The 18266-nt window shown below is 44.9% G+C and overlaps 1 protein-coding gene across 2 annotated transcripts in view; it reads right to left on the bottom strand.

Annotated features, from left to right (window-relative positions):
• kmt2a (lysine (K)-specific methyltransferase 2A) overlaps nt 1-17874 on the bottom strand; it is a 45029-nt gene extending 27155 nt beyond the window's left edge. For both annotated transcript variants that reach the window (XM_077611357.1, XM_077611356.1), the window contains exons 1-5: nt 17436-17874; nt 6039-6111; nt 1604-4797; nt 486-663; nt 175-403 (exon numbers count right to left, since the gene is read on the bottom strand). In XM_077611357.1, the coding sequence (XP_077467483.1) occupies nt 175-403; nt 486-663; nt 1604-4797; nt 6039-6111; nt 17436-17681 (3920 nt within the window). In that variant the 5' untranslated portion in view covers nt 17682-17874. The remainder of the gene's footprint in view (nt 1-174; nt 404-485; nt 664-1603; nt 4798-6038; nt 6112-17435) is intronic.
• Between the last annotated feature and the right edge of the window lie 392 nt (nt 17875-18266).

Genomic DNA, 18266 nt, shown 5'->3' on the forward strand with positions numbered 1-18266 from the left:
AGACAGGTGCACTGACCTGGATTTGAACCCAGGACCTCAGAACTGTGAGGCGGACGTGCTAACCACTCAGCCCTGGGCCTCCCAATTCAATTCCATTCAATATTCTCCAATGTAAGCACTTGTAAGCTACTTGTATAATCGTTAATTAATGCGAACGATCAATGAAAAACTTACTTGCAACACTGTTTTTTAATGTTGCGTCCCCCGAACTTGGGCTTGTCCAGACAGTTGGTGCAGAGTCCGCAATCGTCGGGAACCTGACAGCCCGAACACTGGCCGCAGCGTCGTGACCGCCGCCCCTTTTTGGGAGGAGCTTCTTGGACGGCCTTTTGCCGCGTCTCCCTCGGCTTGACGGGGGGAGATTGAGGCTCGGCCTCTTCGGAGCCCGCCACGGACGACTTATCTGAAGACGGAAAATTTTGGACAATGCGAGACGAGCCAATCAAAGGACGGGGTGATTTGAAAGCGGTCTCGATTTTCCTCACCATCGTTCCCCATGGAAGACAGGATCTTCTCCCTCTCCTCCCAGGGCAAGGCACTAAGCGTGGGCATGTCGTCGGGGAAGACGGCGCGATGACGGCCGAGAGCCACGGCGGCGCGGCGGCACACGTGCTTGATGCGTGGGCTGTGAACGGAGGTTTCCGAAGAGTCGCTCTCTTGACCCTGCTCCCCAAAAAACAACAAAAATCAAACACAATTAATTGCACTCTGTTCCATAGCTGTCAACTTTGACGTTTTTCCCGTATTTTAAACGATTTTTGATCATTTTCAAATTGTGTATGCCGTATTTTATAAGTACCTTATTTTCAAGACTATAAGGTGCACTTAAGTCTTAAATTTTCTCCAAAATAGACAGGGCGCCTTATAATCCAGTGCGCCTTATACATGGAAAAAAATTAAAATGTGTCATTCATTGAGGGTGCGCCTTATAATGCAGTGCGCCTTATAGTCATGAAAATATGGTAATTTTTTTTGTAAAACCGATCTTGTTTCACCCAATTCGGCTCTACTCCGGATAGTTTCGGAAGAAAAAGGTCATTGGCGACTGCTAATAGTCATTTCCGCCTTTTCACTCTATAAATATAGCGTGTCAGCAAGCAATGTACCCAGACAGTCAAGCTGTCAGCGTCATACAGCGACAACTTGAATTTGGTGCATACTGATTGGGCACCCCGTCCATTTTGGGAATTTTTTAAAAAAATATTTAAGTGCGCCCTGTGTTTTTTTTAATTGCTTAATAAGGGGAATTGCAATCATTAATAAGGGCAGCAATTGGCCGAGGTATGCTACTCATACCCAGACATTCACCGACTCAAGTTTCAATGGGACAAAACCGCAAAAGGACTATCAAGGTCGGTCTACTCCAGTGAAATATTGCCTACTCCAAGGAATTGATTTTACTATCCCATTCTGTGCTGTTTTATGCATCATAGACAAAGCGAACGGAATCCCCCTCCAGCAACATCCTCTGTGGGTGTTTCCTGAGATCGGATTTCACTTTAAAAAAACAAATGTAGATTTCTATCTAGATTTTTTTTTTTTTATGCAAAAACTATCTAAATATCAAAACCCTTTCACCATACTATTGCAGCCAAGGACTGACCTGGACCTTGGTTTGATCCACGGGCTTCAGCTTGCTCTTCTTGATCTCAAAGAGCTGCGCTTTGGCCTTCCTCAGAAGTCGGACCACCCGCTTGTCGGCCACGGGTTGCTTCTCCGCTTGCTCCAGCACGGATCCAAGCGAAGAGACCGGGAGCTGACCAGGAAGGCTCACCGGCTGCTGGCTCAGAGCGCTTTGCTTCTCTTCCTCCTTTTCCCCGTCCTCGCCGTCTCCTCCCTTCTCGCCGCTTCTCCCCTTCTTGGGCAAACGTTCCTTGGCGATGGAATTCATGGCCGGGGCATGGAGACCACGCGCCTCGCAGGAGGGAGCGTCCGCGACGGGGTCGACCGACGTAGATTTTTTCCTCCGCGGGGCCTTTTTCGGAGCCAGAGAGGAAAGGGCGTCTTCGGGGTCTATGAACATAGCGGTGGGCGCCATGGGGGAACCGTCGGGAGTGGAAATCTTAGTCCTCTTCTCCACGTCCTTCCTGGTTTCTTTCTTATTTTCCTTCTCCCGGATTTTCTCGGGTTCCCTCTCTTTGTCCTTTGGAGCCGGTTCCTGGGAGGCCGAGGCGTTTTTGTCTTTGCCCCCTTTCTCGGCCGGGTCGCCGGAAGGAAAGTGGGGGAACAGAGGGGAAGAGGAGGACGACGTGGTCGTGGATAAAGGAGCTTGCGGGTTTCCGGCCGGCCCCCTCCTGCCGTCGGGTATCCCCTGGGAGTTGAGACCCATGGGGACGGAAAAGTCGCCAAAATGAGCAGGAGTTAAGGCACTAGGAGCTAGTGGAGGGGCGGAGCTCCCCGCTAAGGAGTTGGGGTTGCCGCTAGAGACCGAGTCGGACATTTCGGAGGAGCTTCGCCCCGTGGAAACGTGGCCGCCGATTTGGCTGCTGCGCCTGGTCATGGAATGCGACGGGGACCGCGTTTGCCCGCGTAGCAAGCCGGCGATCAGGTGCCTCTTGCGCCGTGAGCTCCTGCCGGACAAGGACAACCTCTGGTGCGGTAAACGGGAACCCGGGCCGGCGCCGGAGGACGAGTGCAGCGTGACGGACTCGAATATCCGGTAGTGGGCTTCGCTGGCCGTGAAACGGGGGGCGCGCAGCAGAGGGCTACGCTTCTGGGCGGTCGGGGCGTCGAAGCGGGATGGGGCGGCGTGCTGGTGTTGGCGAGGGTGTGGGTGAGGGTGATGGGGGGCGAACAGGCGGCTACCCGTTCCCGCGCCGCCGCCGGGGGGTGTCGGGAAGGCGCCGGGAGCGGCGTTGCCGGAACCGCCGCCCTTGACGGGGCCGCCGACGCCTTGGGGAAGCAGGCCGACGTCTTGGGCGGTGAGAGGCGGAGGACGGAAGTTGTCGAAGATGGGTTTCCGAATGAGACCCTCCTTGGCGTACTTGGCCGAGGAGAAGTACTGGTGTTCCGGGTGGGACGCCGACGTCCAGCGGAAGGTGGGCTCCCGCAAAATGGAGCGGCTGCGTTTGTCCGAAATGTTGGACAGGACCGACGAGCCGGACATGAACGGCGGGAGGTGGTGCGGCAGCCACGGCGACGGGGAGTGGTGCTCGCCGATGGCGGCCGTGCTAGACGAGGCCGACTGGGGGGGCTGCGGCGGCGTGAGGAGGGGCGGGGGCGGAGGCGAGGAGGAAGAAGACGCCATGGACGAAACCGTTTGCGCGTTTAGGAGGGAGGAAGAGGACATCAACACTCCCGTGGGTGGGCTTATGATTGGCTTTTTGGCACTGCTGGCGAGCGTCTCCCTGGTGGTCTGGCATCGATTCAGAACTTGTCCTCTCCGGCCGCGTCCGCTCCGCTTGTGTAGAACCCGTTCCGGCACCGAGGGGGGCGAGGGAGGCCGGGAACCCCGCGGAAGGTCGGGCTCCCTGTCGGTCTGCGAGGGCGGGGAGCGATCCCGATCCGGATCCTGATCCTGATCCGACAAGGCCTGCGTGGCCTCGGAAGCCTGGGAGTCGCACGAGGAGTCGTCCAGGGTCGGGCTGCTGGATCGGGACGACTCGGCGGAGGAGAGCTGCGACGAATGCTGGGACACCGCGCTCGAGCCGCAGGAAGCGGCGCTGCTGCTGAATCGCCCGTTGGCCGCGTTGTCGGGATTGCCGGGCGGCAGACCGTCGGCCGTCGACGGGGCGGCCGGCGGGGGCGCCGGGGGTGTCGGAGGGGGGAGCGAGTTGTTGGGGGCGGTAGTACCGGCGGCGACCGGCGTGGCGGGGACCGGCGCCAACGAGGGGGAGGAAGAAGGGGCGGCAGCGGCTTGGGCGGACGCCGACGGGTTGGGCGTGGTCTCCATGCGTGCAATCTTCATGTGGGGCGGCGAGGACAGAAAGTTGCCTTCGTCTTCAATGAAGCGCTTGGGGGTCTTGATGATGCGGAGGGACACGGTGCTGACCACCGGCATGATGAACTGACGGATGTTCTTCAGTTGGGGCTTTCTGATCCCGCCCTTCTTGGCCCTCTGCAGCAGCTGTTTGGCGATGGTGGCGTCGGTACGCTTGGAAGGGGGGACCATCCTGACCGGGTTGCGGTGGCGGGGGCTTTTTCGGAGTCCCGCTGCCCGGTCCGCCGTGGGAGGGGATGACGGCGAGGAATCCCGGTTTTGGCCGGCGTTCGCGTGGGTCAGCGTGGACTGCGGAGATTCGGCGCTTCGATTCGAGACTTCGGCGGAGGCGGAGAGATGAGCCGCCGCCGCCGCCGCCTCGGCTTTGAGTCGTTCCGCCGAGGGCGGTCGTCCGCGCCGACGTCGAGGCACGCCGGGCAAGGCCTTGAGCCGAGACTTGAACGACGTCAGCGTGGTGGCTCTCTTCACGTCGGAGACTTTGGATTCGCACCGACCGACGTCGGGATCGTGCGGCCGGGCGGACCCCGGGGGCGTTCTCTTTGGACCCTTCCCGTCTCTGTCCACCTCCGAGTCCACGCCGGACTCGGACCCGGCGAGTCTGCCGTCCTGAGGCGCCGCGTGGCTCCAGGTTTTCTTGGAATTGGACGCCGGGGGGCGGCCTCTTCGCTTTTCCCCCGTGCCGGGTGGCCTGCCGGGCAACCTCTTGACTTTCTCCGCCGGTCTTTTGGGGCCTTCCGCTTGGGCCTGCGAGGGGACGGCAAAGGACGGGGGGGAAAGACCACCTCCGGCGGCGGCTTTGAGGGCGGCGATGGCTCGTGGTGGGCGTCCTCTTGGCTTCTTCTCTTGTACGGGTGGGTCTGCAGAGGAATCCAAAAACATTTACATTTGTAAAATGATATCCTTTACGATCAAATAATTAAGACAAACAATTGTCCTAAAGGAATCCAAAGGATTTGAAGAAAACAGACTTTCCGCTTTAAAATGTGGTCACAGACTGATGACCGGACTTTGAAAGATCAGGCTAACCAGTCAATTGATCTTAAAGAAGGAAGGTTCATTCGATCCACATAAAAAAAAATGGAATAAAATCCTAAAAGCGCTGCAAATTACAGTCCAATAAGAAAAAACTCAATACAGACGCTCCCCTACTAACGAACATTCGAGTTACGAACAACGGTACATACGAACATGTCTGCAAATTGCGTTCATGTCGAAAAAAATTTGTAAGTTCGATTTTGTATTGCGCGCCTTTTTCCGAGTAGTGCTTCTTTCCGCCGCTAATACCGACTGGCGCTGTGAGAGCTCAGCTCACCCAGCATCTACCTTCCTCTGCCCAGGTCGTTGCAATGCGGAAGTGCGTGAACGTATCTCCAGTGCGCAAAGAACCTTTTTCATTTGTATCATTAAATATCTCGTGCATCCATTATTGAATATGGTTGGTGAAAAGCGAAAGGCTTCTAGTGAGGGAGGTGCAAGGAAGAGGCAAGCCATTTCATTTGAAATGAGTGGCAATAATAACGAAGCTTGATGCGAGTCAGAAGGTGGTGAGCGTTGCACGGGAATACAACTTGAATCGTTCGACCGTCAGTACCATTTATAAACAGAAAGATCGAGCAGCAGGACCCAAATATTGAACGTTGTACAAAGTTTGCAAATCAATTGAATGATGCCATACAGTGCTACCGCATCATTTATGATGAAAAAAAGAAAACTGCAATCGTCATTAGATAGCTTCTTTCGGCCAGTTTCTAGTAAATCTCTCCCTAATGTATGTATACAGTACTGTATGTATTCTCTCCATGTTATTAAATGTTTTTTTCAGTACAAACCAATGTGTGTTACTTATACAAGCCTTAAACATACAAATGCACTTATATAAACCTTCAATATACTTATATAGGCCTTAAACATAAATTATAATACAAAATATAGCACTGAGCAACTGACGAACAAATTCAACTTATGAACAATCGCTCGGAACCTAACTCGTTCGTAAGTAGGGGAGCGTCTGTACACTAGAAAATTTCTGAAATCCAAACTTATGTGGATGGCATTAAACTTATTTGACAGTCATCAAGACAAAATGTGCTTTAAATACCTGAAGAGGTCGGTGATGGACTCGATATTGTCTTTTGTTCAGTGCTTGTCCCGAATCCTCCAAACACTTCTTCCTAAAAATGAATAAATAAAAACTTAATGACCAGCATTATGCACAAATCCATGTACATTTTTTTATCCAACAAGCAACACGACTCATTCTGCAAAACGGATGTAACGACCGTTTAGCCACTTAATGACAATTTTAGGCCTATCATATACGTCATTCCGCATTATAATAAACACGCGTAGTCGTCAGTTCAATTAATTGCGGTGGGTTTCTGTAAATTGAGTTTAAATTGACATTTGAAAGCGCAAACAATAATTCCATCGATTCATTCCTGCAGAAATAAATTGGCACGGTTCACATTTCACTCTGTGACTAACATAACGATATTTCTCGACTCCCCGAAGGGAAGCGGAATCATGTTTAGGTGCTTGCTCATGAGTCATAAGTCACTGTGGCTCAATTGTGATTCAAGTGTTTTGGCTTGAACTGAATATGGACTGATGAAATGATTCCGACATGCCAAGCTCAATGTAGAATCAACGAGCAAGGCTGGCAGCAAATTAGTCATTTGCGGGAAAGGCGGACTTTTCAAAAGCTTTTATCAAGATAACGTCATTCAAAAACGTCAAATACGGTGCGTCATACAAGTAATCGACATATTAGATGCAGATCTGTGTATCCTTTCCTAAAATGTTATTTACTAACCATAAAATTGCAGTCGTTAACGGTGACCCTTGATTGGGTAGATATTCATTTCAGATCATTATTGTTGTGGTTTGCAGTGCATCGTGCTGGAATGATTATTGATAAACTTTGCTAACCTTCATTTAAAGCACAAACAAATGCCTAAAGCTAAAATTTCAAATAGAAAAGATTACATTCATAATTTCATTTTAGAGAAGACATCCTGTGATTCAAAAGCCAAGACAAAATGACACAAAAAGGATTGTCTTAAAGACTTGAACTCTGTGAAAAATACATATCTTTGCTCCCATCGCAACCTTACAGAAGATATGTTATCCGTTTGTTTATTGTTGGTATTTGTGCACTTCCCTACTTATTAAATTGTGACTAGTTGTTTATTAGGTTAGATTAGATAACTTTTTTCAGCCCGTATTTGGGAAAATTCATTGTGACAGTAGCAAGCGGGTGAGAATACAGACACAGAAAGACATTTTAGACATAATTAATTAGGTAATAAATTAATAAGTAAATAAATAAATATATAAAAAGTTACTGAATAAATTAGTAAATATATGAATTAAAAGTAAATAAGTAAATAAATAAGTAAATATATAAATAAAAAGTAAATAAGTAAATATATAAATAAAAAGTAAATAAATAAATAAAAACTAAATAAAAAGTAAATAAGTAAATATATAAATAAAAAGTAAATAAGTAAATAAATAAGTAAGTAAATATGCAAATAAAAAGTAAATAAGTAAATAAATAAATAAGTAAATATATACATAAGTAAATAAATAAGTAAATATATACATAAAAAGTAAATAAGTAAATAAATAAATAAGTAAATATATAAATAAAAAGTAAATATGTAAATACATAAATAAGTAAATATATAAATAAAAAGTAAATAAGTAAATAACAATATAACAGAATATATATATATATATATATATATATATAACATAAAAAATACATAAAGTACATATTGATTATTTATTTGTCTGTTTGTTGTTATTTGTGCACTTTGTGGTGAAAGCTTGAAAATGAAAGCATTCAATGTAACCTTTGCGTGTGCCTTTACGTCTTCAACTGGGAGAATTGGTGCGCTTAAGAGTGGAGGTAGAGGATGTCTTTTTAGCATGTGTATTTATAGCCGTCACCGTGCAGGGACGCACTGGAGGTCTCGTTGGCCCACTTTGCAGAGCAGCTGCTACCCGAGTGCGCTCTCGCACAAGAAAACATCCAGCGTCCAAAAGTAATCTTCTCTGTTAAAAAGAAGGCCATAGCTACAAAGTCCTCCAGCATCTTTAAACCTCGACTTCAACGCTACGTTTCCTATTCGTCCTTTCCTGCGCTCTAGCGTGCCGGCGGGCGCGGTTGCGGCGCTCGAGGAAAAGGGGGGGCGGGGTGCCGGCGAACGACTCTGACTGGGCGCGAAGGTGCGAGTGGACCGCGATGACGTCGCGGTCCGCGGGGGAGTGGAAAGGAAACAAGACATGGTAACCAACCATTAGATAAGATTAGATAACTTTATTCATGCCATATTCGGGAAGTTTCATTGTGACGGTAGCAAGAGGGTGAGAATACAGACACAGAAAAATACATTGTAGACATAAATAAATAGGTAATAAATAAGTTAATAAATAAAAAATAAATAAATAAGTATATAAATAAATATAAAAATTAAATAGGTAAATTAATTAATATATATAAATACATTAATGAATAAATAAATAAAAATACATAAATAAATAGGTAATAAATAATTTAATAAATAAATAATAAATAAATAAGTATATAAATTAATAAATGATTTAAATATATAAATTAATCAAATAAATTAATATGTATTTGTATAGATTAATTAATGTATTTATACAAGTATATATATATATAAATTAATTTAATTAATGAATTAATATATTAATAAATGAATATGAATATATATATATATATAAATATAATTAATTAATAAATAAATAAGCGTGTTGCTGGGTATTAACCATAACATCGTCTCCTGGGACAACTATGAGTGGAGGTTCTGCGACATGCTAACGCGCACGCTAGCCAATCTGAAATGGTAACCAGACCCCCCCACGCACGACAAAGCCCCCCCTCACCGCTGCTTTACAACGACGGCCGGGTGACCATCTGAACAGCAGGGCTAAGATGTAAACAAACCGTGGTGTGTGAGGGGCGCTCCATATGCCACTTTGATTTGGAGCAACCAGGATGTTGTGGGAGGAATAGCAAAACGGGCCTTTAGTCATTTGGCGTTTTCTTTATTTCTTTTACAAGGGAACATCATGCTGACTTGGTTTTGGTCAAAACCAACCGTTGCATTGAAAAAACAACAGCTGAAATGCCTGAATCTAAAATAAAACCTTTCCGCAGCAATGATCAGGGGAATTTTGAGGTGGCAGTTGTGTGGTTACATAAAGTTTAAGTTAAAGTTTAGTGGGAGGGGAGGGGGCTGTCCCTAAAAGGCACAAGATGACTGTCGCATACAAAGGGAAAAATGGTTACACTACATTATTTCAGCAAAGTAGCCTAAAAACACTTAACAGTATTGGTTTTAACCTCTTAAACTACAGTAAAAAGTAAAATACATCGACGTGGATTCGTGGTGATTTCAACAAGGCAGTCGTTACAAACAGCGCCGGTAATTAAATGTCCGATTAGTGGAAATGGTTAATTGGGGAATGAAAGTAAAGTCATCGCTGACATTTGCGATGGAAGGACGGCGTGTGATCTGAGATAGTCAATTAGTTCCGGTAATGACTGAATAGGGGAGCGTGTGAGTAAGAAAAGGAAGACAGGCATGACTTTGTCCCAAAGTACATTAACATTACATGTTACAAGTTAACCCTTGAGCAAGGCACAAACACTAAGTAATATATGCTGCGACAGCCAAATCAACAGAGCGTACGTAAATTGCATTTCATCTTTCTTGAAGACGTCACCAACGAAACCCAAATACAGTCATACCTCTACTTACGAATTCCCCCAAGTACGAATATTTCAGGTTACAATTTTTTTTATGCAAATCAGTGACTCGAGATACAAAATCCCCCAAAAAGTAAATGCATTTCCTTACCAGTTATTTTATTTTGAATTCTTCTTAAGCAATTAAAAACTACAAATGCAACATGGCGCACATTTTCTCACACACAAACAGTGCACACGTAAAAGTCTAAAATGTACTACAAAGTGGACGGTTTTCGGCCCTGGTAGAAGGGGCTCTAGCCAACACCTGGCGGGAAAATATGGGTATTACATCTATAAGAGCCACGGAGGGAGATATTTCAGCAGTGCAGGGCATTTTTATATGCTTCATTTATTTTAAGACATGGATAAATACTTTTCTTATAATTTCCGCTCATTTTTATGTTTCCTCACATCTTTCATACAAAATTGGGACACTTTGACCAACTTTAGTTGGCAGTTGTGTGAAGACCGTGGAACGAATGAGAGAATTTACATATAAAGTACACCTCCACTTACAAATTCCCCTAGCTACAAGAGTTTCAGGTTACAATTTTTTTATGCTGATGAGTGACTCGAGATACGAAATCCCCCAAAAAGTAAATGCATTTCCTTAGCCATTATTTTATTTTGAATTCCCCTAATTAAGCGATTAACAATATTCATATGGTTTATTTATTTTAAGACATTAATAAATAATTTTCTTACAATTTCCTCTTATTTTTGTGTTTCCTCACATCTTTCATACAAAATTGGGACACTTTGACCAATTTTAAAGGGTAGTTGTGTGAAGACCGTGCAACCAATTAAAGAATTTACATATAAAGTACACCTCTCCTTACGAATATTTTCAAGTTACAAAAAAAGTCCCAATAAATTTCGTAAGTAGAGGTACGACTGTAGTTTCATTGATTGTCTATCCCCCCTAATCATCTAGTTGTAGTTTCCACCTTGTCAGGACTCAAACTCGCACTCAAGAGGAAGACCACTCCTCTTCCGACCAGTGGACAAAGACGTGAGCCCGACGGGCACGTGGGTGTCCATTATGTCTCACGCTTGGGCGAAAACAATGGCACCCATCTCGGGACAACTTTCCTCAAGAAGGACAACTCCAGCCTAGTCGCTGTCCGTGGCTCCTCCTCAAACCAAGGTGAAAACGTCTTCAATACCCGAATAAAGCCACGGAGAGGAGGGTCCGTGACTAATTCTTCTCCCGGCATTGTCCCACGGGGAGAAAAGGGGCTGGCGGCGGGGGGGACAGGACGAAGGGGGTCGTCCCGCGTCCTTTGATATGCCTGCATGCGCTCTTTCAGCCGCACGCATTTGCTGAGCAGGAGAATAAAAGCAGACACAAAGCTTCCTGCTCCGGTCCACACGCTGTACTCGCCATGGGTACGCGGGGGGGGGAACGTGGGGAAGCGGGGGAGGGGTCTCTTCTATTGGAACAAGGCAAACACCTGCTGGATTGGAGCCCCACGCACCAAAACATATTGGTGATCCTCACGAGCATATGGGCACGACAACATAATGGAAAGGCACACAAGACAATCCAAGCCAAGACACCCGCCATTTTTTTCCAGATATAGATTATTATTATTATTATTATTATTATTATTATGATCAATGATGATATATGATCAACTACCCGTGATCCTGGACCGACTTTTGACTGTACAGCGACTGATTTACTTTCTCGGGCCGCAGAAAATGATGGTGGCGGGCCAGATTTGGCCCCTGGGCCGCCACTTTGACACCTGTGGGTTAGCACGTCGGCCTCGCAGTTCTGGGGTCGTGGGTTCGATCCCAGGTGGCTTCTTACTGTGTGGAGTTTGCCTGTCTCCAAAATCTTCTCTCAAATTCCCCCCAAAAATGCATGCTAGGCTAGCTGGTTGAACACTCAAAATTGCCGCTAGCTATGTTTGGCTAGCCAACAATTCAGGGTGTCTCGCACCTGTTGACCAAAGTCAGCTGGGATAGGCTCTAGCACCCCCCACGACCATTGCGATGATTAGCCGTTCAAGAAAATTAATGAACATTTTAACGGTAAAAACGTTATTCAAATTTTGTTGTTACTGCAGAAGCACATAATTCAGGGTGTCTCCCACCTGGCGCCTAAATTCAGCTCCAGCACCCCCTCACGACCATTGCCGTTCAAGAAAATGAATGAACATTTTAACGGCAAAAGCGTTATTCAAATTTTGTTGTTACTTCAGAAGCACATAATGACTCATTTTTACCACAGTTATTTGTCATACTAAACTACTAAAAGTCACAGGTTCAAAAAACAAACATTTATTTGTGATTGACGACTTGGAAAACTTCCATTTTGAATGTCTGCTTACTTTCTAACTCTTTGAATATTAAGCTCTAATTTAACAGACAAATATAAAGTCACTGTGGACGAAAAGATGAGCAAAACAAGTCATGGTAGTAAAAAATAAAAACAAATAGTGGTGTACATGTTCAGAAGGAAAAAAACTGAACAGCTTAGCATCTGAGGGAGAAAAAAAAGATGCAACTGAAATTTGGATGAAAGGAGTGAATAAATTCCCTCCACAGAGACACAAAAGCTAACAAACGCTAACAAATGCCTTCATTTGGACAACAAGAGGCGACAAGCGCCCCCTTTGAGCCGCGCGGGGCAATAGGCTTAGTAATCCATTCCAAAGTGGCAGCTGTCACAAGAAAACTTGCTTTTCACACCCACTTCTGCGTCTGTCTTGGATTTGGCTCTTTCTGTCTGGGCAACATTTGACGGAGGGAGGGAGGGAGGGAGGGCGCTTTGGGCGGAGTGGAACCTTCGACCTAGTGTCCGGCTGGCGACCCGTCAACCCGACGGTCTGCGGTGAGGCTGAACAATCCTGCCCCGGTCTGGCCACAGAGGCATTACGCTGATCCCGAATGAAAAACCACAAGCTGTGTCCGCAACTCGTGTCAACAGTTCACACACCTAAACTACCCGAACACACACACTGGAGAATTCAAAATAGGAATCGGAGGGGGGGGGCACCTGTGTCAAAGTGGCGGCCTGGGGGCCAAATCTGGCCCGCCGCATCATTTTGTGTGGCCCGGGAAAGTCAATGATGAGTGCCGACTTTCTGTTTTAGGATCAAATTCAAATGAAGAGTATAGATGTATATGAAATTTCCTGATTTTCACCCTTTTAAATCAATAATTGTCATTTTTTAATCAATTGTTTCTGTCTTTTTAGTTCAAAAATCATTTTTGTAAAATCTAAAAATATATCAAAAAAGCTAAAATAAACATTGTTTTAGATGACTATCTTGCTGTTTCCAAGTATTTTTTTTCTAACAACTCATCATATTTTTGCCCCAAAATTTTTGGAGTGTGACTAAAGGGTGAAAAAGCCACAAGCTAATTGGTTAGCCGCCATATGTCGCAACTGGTGGGCATTCATTTATTCATTTTCCGAACGGCTTATTCTCATAAAGCAAGGGTGTCAGACTCGGGTTGGTTCGCGGGCCCCATTAGCGTCAACTCGATTTTATGTGGGCCGGACCATTTTAGATATATTTAGATTTTTTTATATATAATAGGATTAAAAGAACTGGATTAAAAGCCCTGAATATTCCGTTTTTTTATAGATCTAAAACAATGTTTATTTTAGCTTTTTTGATATATTTTTTGATTTTACAAAATGATTTTTGAACTAAAAACACAGAAAAAATGATTAAAAATTACAATTATTGATTTAAAAGGGGGAAAATCAGTAAATGTAATATACATCTATACTCTTCATTTTAATTTGATATTAAACAGAAAGTCGGCACTCATGATTTACTTTCTCGGGCCGCACAAAATGATGCGGCGGGCTAGATTTGGCCCCCGGGCCACCACTTTCACACCTGTGTCATAAAGGGTCGCGCAGGGAGCTGGAGCCGATCCCAGCCAACTATGGCCAGCAGGTGGGGCACACCCTGAATTGCTGGTCAGCCAATCAAAGGGCACAAAAAGACAATCAACCCTTCACGCTAAAGTGTTCAATCAGCCTAGCATGAATGTTGTTGGGATGTAAGAGGAAATGGGAGTACCCAGAGAAAACCCACACAAGAACTTGCAAATTCCACATAGTGAGGACCAAACTAGGATTAAACCACCGAGGCCAGAACTGTGAGGCTGACGCACTAACCACTCGACCACCACGCCGCCACAAATATTTTTTTAAACATAGAGGGGTAAAAAAATAATAATAAAACCTGAAAATGTTTTTCCAGCCTTGAAATTCACAGTCAAAAAGCATCCCGCTCACTCCTTGCAAAAATAAAAAAAATATAATTGTCGAGTAAACTCACAAGGCGTAATTAATAAGTAGTCATAAATGGCAGAGATTGAGTACAAAAGTACTTAAATGAACTCAATACCAAATTGCGCTGTAATTCGGCAATTGTTATATGAATAGAATGCGTTTTAACAATTTATTACGAGTTTTTTATTATTGCTAAGAGGTGCATCTGGGGTGCAACTTTTATTGCCCAATTAAAACCAATAACAGACTTTCTAATGTAACAATATTAAACGGGTTAGTGTTGGTTTTGCTCAACTTCTATGAGAATAAATCATGTGAAATTTTTTAAATCGCATTTCTTAATACATAATATGATCAAGGTTTGAAGTACCAAGGTATTTTATCTCAATGTTGTATTTTTCAAAGTATGATTAAGCATGTCTTTATAGCAAATGTTCTCATCTTCAATAGGCTTCAAGTTGAATGAGGATGAATCTAGCTCATCAATAATACTGCAATGCACTCAAGAAAGTTAAAAAAACAGACCGAGGCTACAAAAATAAAGATAAATTGAATGAAATATGTTTTTTTTTTAAGGCGGCAGACATGAATCGCTCACTAAAACATATGTTTGTCACCCTAGATTATTGCACAATGATGAATTTGGCTACATAATCAAACAAGGTGGCATACTTTCATCCCTTTCGTAGTCACCGGGTATAATTTTTGGTTATGCGTTTGATTTGCAAAAGCTAATCCATTTTTAGTGTCACCATTCGTCCTTGCATCCTTCTAACTTGAAGCAATAAGTCTGACTTGAAAGTGTTACAGTGCTGCTTTTATTTGTGCTGTGATCCTGCGAATAATATGTTTTGCCTCATTAAAAATAACAAATATATTAAATGCGTGTACCACCCTGTGATGGGCTCCCGACCCGTCCGTGAACTGGTGCTCAAAGTCAGCAGGGATTGGCTTGGTTTTATTCACAAAGCTAATGAGCCGAGCTATTTTGATGTCTTCATTGCGCTTTTTATTTAACAATAGGCCCCAGGGTACATGCAGGTGGAACAAAGTGGGGACTACCACTTGGGCCTGGCTAATACTTGGATTTGAGCTTTTTTTGTTTTGCTTTAAAAGATTTTAACCCATCCCTACAACTACCAAGTGAAAACTAAAGGTTTACTTTGAAAACACAAAAAGTAAGTTAACAACTCAACTATGTTGACTACTTATTTATGTTAGTGACTATTTATTATGTTGATGTCTTATTTATTGCTTATTTATTATGTATTAGTATTGCTTGTTTTGTTACGACTACTTATTCATTACTTTTTCTTTATTATTTATTGATTATTTGTTTGTTTATTGTTGTTATTAGTACATTTCATTGTGAAGCTTTAAATCTCATTATACTTGTACAATGACAATAAAGGCATTCAATTCAATACCATGACAATCTAAGTATTTTTACCTATTTATTTATGTCTAAAATGTCTTTTTCTGTGTCTGTATTCTCACCCTCTTACTACTGTGACAGTGAAATTTTCCAAATACCGGATGAATAAAGTTATCTAATCTAATCCAAGTACTAACATTCTTAAATGACTAAACAAATAATCAAAATATTATTACTCAAGCACTACCAGTAATTTTAATCAATTCGCAGTATTCAAATGAACACATTTTCCGTTAAATTAATGACAGAATAGCTTTTTTTTACTGCTCTCATTAAAAAAATACAACACAAATAATTCTCCAAGTATTTATTCCACTGAAATAAATACATCCTCGTGAAATCCTTCATTAGACTACTTCGACTTGAGTCATATCACCCTAAAGTGACTTCACTAGTTCTCGAGTACCATTTTGGAGCTACTTACTCCTCGTGAATGCCACCCATTATTTAGCTCACAAGGGTCGGGGAAGGAATTGAAGCACCTGCCCTGACTCGGCTCCAAACTATCTGCCCAAAAACCACCGGCATGCATGTGAACTACTCCATCCATAACCTATGCCGTCGGTCCCCGTCCAACTAAGCCCACCCGATCGTCCCCGCAACGCCTGCACGCCGGTGCTGACGGGAAAGGAAGATGGTAGTTCGTTAAGGCGAACACACCCCCACATCACACGGCCCGTCAGGCGGGGGGCTCGTTGTTGTTGTAGCCGGCCCTACACGCGCAGCGTCTGTCACTCGACGAAGCCCCGAGTCCCACCGAGGCCCCCCGCGTGCGATATTAAAAGACACAAATCGTGCACTGCAACCCCGATCTAGGGGGGTGTGCGTACAGCCTCTCCACGCCGGGTTACGTGCACTAGAGAACGGCTTCACTTACCAATTTCCAACGCATCACTAGTAGCATGACGGCTAAGCGTGGCGTAGTATGCTCATTGAGCTAGCCTAGCCAACCCCCCCAAAAAACAAGTACAAATAGCACAACCGGGTTTCCACATCATGTTTGTGTGGTTAATAAATTTTTAAAAAGCATAAACACACGCTTAATATTCGCAGCAGTGATAACATTAAAGAGGGGACTTTTTTAATGTACATATTTTACAGGCAGTTAGCGAGCCAGCTAACCCAGCGGCTAGGTTAGCATAATGTTCGCAGCAAGATGCTCCTACACAATTAAAAGCATCATATTGTAATTGAGGCCAATTTATCGGTAGGAAATGCACCGATGGTGCGAAAGAGTGCAAATGAAACATAATACTTCCGCGAAAGGGAGCTAACTTGGACCTCATTTGTTTACTCACTCCCCCCCCTTCAAGTTGACATGTTTTCAAACACCCCATTGAAGGGTTCCGTGTCGTCAAAAACGTCCTTGCAAACACACGCAACTTGTTGTTAGCTCCATTTTCGCTTAGGGATCCGAACGTGGGTGTAAATGCAAGACGGCAACTTTTACTGGGTCCTCAAACGAGACGTCCAAGTGTGAAGCTCCCAGTGGAGCTAACATCTAGTAGCTAACTAGTAAAGCGGCTGTCGTGGCTTGGTACATGACCCGTGTTTTAATTCGTGAATAATGTAAACCATAACGCGTCTTCGCTCGTATACGCCATCATAAACCTAATCCTAAACCTAAACACACAAGAAAATGGGATTGTTTTGGGTTAGCGTGCTAGCACTAGTACACTCGCCCAACCAAAAGTGTGCAAGGATGTCGCCTCTCCTCTCACTTGTACTTCAAACTTTGTTCCCAGCAGAACCGAACACAAGTGCACGTCAAGGTTCGCTGCAGTGTGTTTTTGGGGTTAAAGTTTACGATCGTAAAAGTGCAGCAAAGTTTTTTTAGCACAGCATCCCGGCAACGGCAAGTTTGGCTCAGCGAGGACGCAAGAGGGATAGCCCGATTAATGGTCCACGTTGGTACCGTTAGCTACTCATCAACGAACGATCGAACTCCTCTACCGGGACCGGAGCTCCCCGATAGGATCCAACTCGTCACCCCCCGTCCACCTGGCTTCCTTACCTCTGCGCTGCTGGAATCGCTGGACTCCCCCAAAGCATCCCGAAATTTCTGCAGGTTGCTCCCGATGACCGACGAGACCTGGAGTGCAGCATCAAAGCCGGGTCCGAGGCCAGCGGCTTGCGGCTGGGCTCCCGGGACGTTCCTTAGCGAGGCGGTGACCCTTATCCGGCCCGCTCTCCTCCCGGTGCCGGAGTAGCTGCTCCCTCCGGGCCGAGCGGGGAAGCGCCACCGACAGCTGTGCGCCATTTTACACTCTGTGCCTGTGTGCCCTGCGATCACAGATACGTCGGTGGGCGGAACCCTGAGCCAGCACTCCACATAAACAAGCTTCGCCACGGCCTCCACTCTCACTGGCTGACGTGTCGTTATGCGGGTTCCGGGGCCCGCTCGACGCGACCCGGACAATGCATTTTGCCCGGCGGACCCAATCGGAGATCAGCGAGGAAGAGTGCTATTCAGGTTCAGGGGCTTTGCCCGGGAAACGAGCGGCGCACTTGAATGACACAAAAAAACAAAAAGACAAAACAAGACGCTTTTACATCGTCACAATGGAAAAGCTGTAACGTACAAATTACCGTGCCACTTTTGCACAAGTGAACCAAAAATGGGCAAAATTAGCACGAAGCTTCTGTGCATATATAGTATGAAATACTACTCGTTTCAGTTGAGTGCCTCATTATTTCCTCCTATATTTTGAAAGGACTTATAAAGGAAGTGACCATTCATTCATTCATTTTCTGAACTGCTTATCCTCACAAGGGTCGCGGGGGGTGCTGGAGCCTATCCCAGCTGACTATGAGTATCAGGAGGACAAAAAAATAACTTACTAAA

The sequence above is a fragment of the Stigmatopora argus genome, chromosome 10 (genome assembly GCF_051989625.1).
Source record: "Stigmatopora argus isolate UIUO_Sarg chromosome 10, RoL_Sarg_1.0, whole genome shotgun sequence".
Classification (NCBI taxonomy): domain Eukaryota; kingdom Metazoa; phylum Chordata; class Actinopteri; order Syngnathiformes; family Syngnathidae; genus Stigmatopora; species Stigmatopora argus.